This window comes from Sinohyriopsis cumingii, chromosome 10 (assembly GCF_028554795.1).
Source record: "Sinohyriopsis cumingii isolate HCF-2022 chromosome 10, ASM2855479v2, whole genome shotgun sequence".
In the NCBI taxonomy this organism is placed as follows: domain Eukaryota; kingdom Metazoa; phylum Mollusca; class Bivalvia; order Unionida; family Unionidae; genus Sinohyriopsis; species Sinohyriopsis cumingii.
In genome coordinates, this window is record NC_142970.1 from 25,101,095 (window position 1) to 25,106,870 (window position 5,776).

Below are 5,776 nucleotides of genomic sequence, written 5' to 3' on the forward strand. Positions count from 1 at the left end.
CAGTCTCAATCATGCAATACAATTATTTGATGTTGCCGCCACAATAATCATCGAAGAAAGCCAACAGTTACAATCTTTCAATAAAAACAAAGAACTTTTCTTCAAAGTAAGTCAGTACCAAACTTAAATAAAAGTGATGAAATCTGATGGATTTTTGCATTTTCCAACATGACTGGAACATGTTAACTGTGCCATGAAAGTTTCCTTTTCAAAGGGAAAAAGTTTATGCTTACGAACGCTACAAATGGCAGCTTAAAACACAAACTAACTTTTACCGACTTGGGGCATACTGAAAAGTAAATGTGCTTTGTCATTCATTACATGATTCGTCAATCGTTATGTGATTCTGCTATGTTTTTCCAATGAATTCAGACCAATATGACCTGTGACAAAATTATTGAATATTTTAAAGCTGTGAGTGTGCATATTTTCGATGGAATCACTTGTGCTGTGGATTCAATGTATATGATGAGGTTCAGTGTTGATACTCTATTCATGCTATACATTAGACATGTATATATAAATAGTTTCACGTATATGTACCAATTTATGGTTCTCTAAATAAAGTAAACTATTATATGTCTTCCCTGTTTTCATTACAGGTCTATATCTCATTTAATATGCATCAATTTAAGATGGTAACAGTGCCAATGAAGCACGTGTTTTACCACCCGCATATAATACCTACACCCCCCACCCACAACTTTTTTTGGGTACATGCATCATTTTCTTCAGCTAACTGACCTGGTTGCTTATAACACGGTTCGGTCTATAATGCGGTCGGGCTTTATGGCTCCCAACTACTGTGTTATAGTGGCAGGGATCGTCCTGGGCTTCGCCAATGTCGCAAATTGCGATTTTTTTTCCTTATTGGCGACAAAAATATCCCATCTGGCGATTTTTTTGGTGACAGACTTTTTGGTTATTTAATTTGTACATACAATCATAGATTTGGACTGGATAAATTAAAAGGGAGAACGAAAGGAAGCCACAAACTTGACTAAGCAATGCATTGGAATCAATCTGTTACACAAACAATCCTTTGTTTGTATTGACAACCCCATCTTTACAGTGCATTGTTACATCATAATCTGCTTATGCTGACATCTGGGTTGAGTACTGTATGCTGTGATACAGTCAATCATGCTACCGAACTATACCTACAACTGACCGACTTCTAAGACGCGAATAGAACAGATACAATTAATTGAATGGCTAAATCTTCTGTTGTTTTTTTTTTTTTTACATATACCAGTACAATAGTTTTGCTGAACCTTCATAGAAAACTGATAACCTTTGAAGTACCGACTACTGTGTATAAATACAAAGTAAATGGAAAAAATCTCAATCACAATTATGTCTGTCGCCAGTACAGCATTTTACTCATTGATCTTTTCCTTTGCCATCAATCCGTGTTATGGCTGCTGAGACTTAAACTCCGAAACAAGAAATAGCACCAAAAAAAAACAACCAGTTTTGCATAATTAATAATAATTATTTATTTCTCAAAATACAAGAGTGAAAGAATCTCTAAATTGGGTGTGAATTTATGCTTATATATACGGTCCAATATTGCCAGGTGTTGACTCGTGTAAGTGTCATTCGTGGGAATGGAGATCCTATTTTGTTTGTCGAGAAAATTTATACAGCATTCAGTGACCATTCTTGGGATTTAGGAAGCAATTCACTACAAGCTTTGTGAAGCTAGCCATAAAGGGGTGGGGGGGCTGCTGATAGACTACTGGTGTCACCTGTCAGTGCTGTGGACTGTGAACGTGGATTCAGTAAGATGAACCTCATAAAAACTGACATCAGAAATAAACTCTGCATCTCATCTCTCGAGAATTTCATGAGAATCAGCATGTACAGATGTGAAAAATTTGACTTTGAAACTACATTCAACAAGTGGGCAGCCCTAAAATTGCGACGGATCTTCATGTAACACTTTGTAACATTTTGTTAATGCTTGTTGTAATTAAAGAATTAACTAACCCATCTTTTGTAATTTTCATTGCCTGTTACATTAATAGACTAAATGAACACTTGGAAAAATGTACACTACTTGTTCTGGCGACACTTTTTGAAAATTGGCGACAAAATATTGAGGTTGGCGATTTTTTTGGCGACAGCTTTTTAAAAGCCAGGACCATCCCTGAGTGGGGTTATACTGTAGATTGTTTTCTTAATTTGAATAAGAAATGGGATAAAAGGCAGGACAATAAAGGTGTGTGCAGTCAATTAGAACATGTATTAAGCGATTTAAAACAATATGAATTAAACTGACATATACAGTCCATTCCGGAGATTACCTCCATTCTGAAACAATCAATCTTTATCATACCACTTCCGGAATGATCAGACTTTTATAATACCATTCCAATAAAGTATAACCGATTGATGAGTTCTATAATTAGCACAAAAGTTAACTTGTATCAAAATCGCTCCAATTATATTTTATTTTGCTCTATATAATACTAATGAAACAAAAACAAATCATTATTCCGTTGTATATACTGATATAACACTATGTACAGGTAAATACATGTGTATTTCAGTTTTTTGGTGTATTTTGGTGTTTATAGTAACCCCATACTTCTCCCTTGTATGGCTTTTCTCCATCCTCAGTGCTCATGTACGATTTAAATTTCTGCGCTGTCTAAACCTTTGATCACACACTTCAGACTTAAATGGTTTTTCTCCAGTATGTATCATCATGTGCTGTTTTAAATAGCCGCTGCAAATGAATATTTTATCACACTATTGACACATTTATGGTTTTACTCCAGTATGTTTCCTCCGATGCAATGTTAAATATGTAAACTGATTAAACCTTTCATCACATATTTGAATCTTAAATGGAGTATTCTCCAGTATGAATCCTCATGTGCAGATTTAACTTTTCACTTCTACTAAACATTGTATCACACACTTCACACTTAAATGGCTTTTCTCAAGTAAACTCTTCATGACATACTTCACACTTAAATGGTTTCCCTCCTGTATGTATTTTCCTGTGCTGTTTAAAATCTTCACAGTAACTGAACATTTTATGACACGTATCACACTTACATGGATGTTCTCCATCATGCATCCTCATGTGCACTTTCAAATTTCCACTCTGATTGAACATTTTAGCACATATTTCACACGTGAATGGTTTCTCTCCAGCATGAATGCTCCTGTACTTTTTAAAATTTCCATTGCGAGTAAAGCTTTCATATCATACTTCACACTTAAATGGTTTTTCTCCAGCATGAATCCGCATGTGCTCTTTCAAATGTTCATTCCAAATAAAGCTTTCATCACATACTTCACATTTAAATGGTTTTCCTCCAATAGGAATCCTCATGTGCTGTTTTAAACTTCCATTCTGAGTACAGCTTTTATTGCCTACTTCACACTTAAATGGTTTTTCTCCAGTATGAATCTGTATGTGCTGTTTTAAATGTCCATTCTTAGCAAAGCTTTTATCACACACTTCACATTTAAATGTTTTTTTTTTCAGTATGAATGCGCATGTGCTTTTTGATATTGCTACTCTGAGTAAACAGTTTATTACATACTTCACACTTAAATGGTTTTTCTCCAGAGTGAATCCGCATGTGCTGTTTTAAACTTACCTTATGACTAAAGCTTTCATCACATACTTCACACTTGAATGGTTTTTCTCCAGTATGAATCCTCATGTGGTCTTTTAAACTTCCACTCTGAGTAAAGCTTTTATTACATACTTCACACTTAAATGGTTTTTCTCCAGTATGAATCCGTATGTGCTGTTTTAAATGTCCATTCGTATTAAAGCTTTTATCACACACTTCACATTTAAATGTTTTTTTTACAGTATGAATGCACATGTGATTTTTGATATTGCTACTCTGAGCAAACAGTTTATTACATACTTCACACTTAAATGGTTTTTCTCCAGAGTGAATCCGCATGTGCTGTTTTAAACTTACCTTATAAGTAAATCTTTCATCACATACTTCACACTTGAATGGTTTTTCTCCAGTATGAATCCTCATGTGGTATTTTAAATTTCCATTCTGAGTAAAGCTTACATCACATACTTCACACTTAAATGGTTTTTCTCCGGTATGAAACCTCATATGCTGTTTTAAATTTCCATTCTGAGTAAAGCTTTCATCACATACTTCACACTTAAATGGTTTCTCTCCAGTATGAATCCGTATGTGTCTTTTTAAATGTTCATTCATAGTAAAGCTTTTATCACACACTTCACATTTAAATTTTCTTTCTACAGTATGAATGCGCATGTGATCTTTCATATTGCTACTATGAGTAAACAGTTTATCACATACTTCACAATTAAATGGTTTTTCTCCAGTATGAATCATCATGTGCTGTTTCAAATGTCCATTCTGCATAAATCTTTTATCACATACTTCACACTTAAATGGTCTTTCTCCAGTGTGAATCCGCATGTGCTTTTGTAAACCTACCTTATAAGTAAAGCTTCTATCACATATTTCACACTTGAATGGTTTTTCTCCAGTATGAATCCGCATGTGCTGTTTTAAAATTCCATGCCGAGTAAAGCTTTCATCACATACTTCACACTTAAATGGCTTTTCTCCAGTATGAATCCGCATGTGCTCTTTTAAATGTCCATTCTTAGTAAAGCTTTTATCACACTCTTCACATTTAAATGTTTTTTCTACGGTATGAATGAGCATGTGCTCTTTTATATTGCTACTATGAGTAAACAGTTTATCACATACTCCACGCTTAAATGGTTTTCCTCCAGCACGAATCCTCATGTGCTGTTCTGTATTTCTACTGTGTGTATACATTTTATCAATCACTTCACACTTAAATGAATTTTCTAGCAATCTATGTTTGTATAGTCTTGTGAGAGAGAAATGATTCACGTGGACAAGCGAGTTCACGATAATATACTGTGTGCCGCCATATTTGTTGTGACGTCACGAGTCAAAGGTCAAAGGGACACAAGCAGTACACCTTCATTTATAAAGCCATTTAACAGGAGTGAACGATGTCATTTAACGGTGAGATATTGTCTTTTGACACTTTAGAAAGGAGAGAAATGCATTAAAATAATGCATAATAATGTAATATGCGGACTGTGTGATTCAGTTTGCAAGGAACCTAAGGGTATTGTGAGTGATGATGATAACAGTATTTGTTGTAATTATTGTAAAAAATGGTTCCATTGGAAGTGCCTGCATATCACTTACAAAAGCAAAGAAGTTGAACTGTACAAATGGTATTTTGAAAGATGCTTAGTAAAGACATAACTTCATGTTGCATATGAACATGCAAAGTGTGGAACTCCTTTGAACATGTGTATAATGTAAAGTGTGTTGTTGTGAAATTTTTTGTCATAGTCTGATTTTCTCATTACTGAAACAGTCACTATGAACTTTGGTATGTGAAATCATTGTTAAATCATCATCACCATCATCATCATCATCATCAGTCTCATGACCTAGTGTGGTCGTTGAGGCACTGTGCTGCTGAACATCTGACCAGTTCCCTCCACTTGTCTCGATCATGTGCCAATACCTGTGTCTCCGCAAAACTTTTCCTGGTCCATTCTGTGATGTTGTCAGTGCACTTTTTTCTCTGTCTACCTCTCCTTCTGCCGCCCTGGATGCTGCCCTGCAGGACTGTTGTGGATAGACTGTTGGCTCTAGTGACATGGCCATAACATTTCAGCTTTCTCTTGTTGACGGTGGTGAGGAGGTCCTCATATTGGCCCACTTCGTGCCTAATGGTGTTACGCACTTCTTCATTT

The 5,776-nt window shown here is 35.3% G+C and overlaps 1 protein-coding gene across 1 annotated transcript; it reads right to left on the reverse strand.

Annotated features, from left to right (window-relative positions):
* Positions 1-1,474: 1,474 nt before the first annotated feature.
* LOC149789754 (uncharacterized) lies at positions 1,475-4,917 on the reverse strand. The gene has a single exon (XM_089971764.1). The coding sequence runs from the start codon at positions 4,809-4,811 to the stop codon at positions 3,486-3,488; it is 1,326 nt and encodes a 441-aa protein (XP_089827890.1). The 5' UTR covers positions 4,812-4,917; the 3' UTR covers positions 1,475-3,485.
* Positions 4,918-5,776: the final 859 nt, after the last annotated feature.

What these genes read in the sequence shown, in the direction of transcription:
- LOC149789754 (XM_089971764.1), bottom strand. Translation starts at nt 4,811, where the DNA reads ATGTATACACACAGTAGAAATACAGAACAGCACATGAGGATTCGTGCT.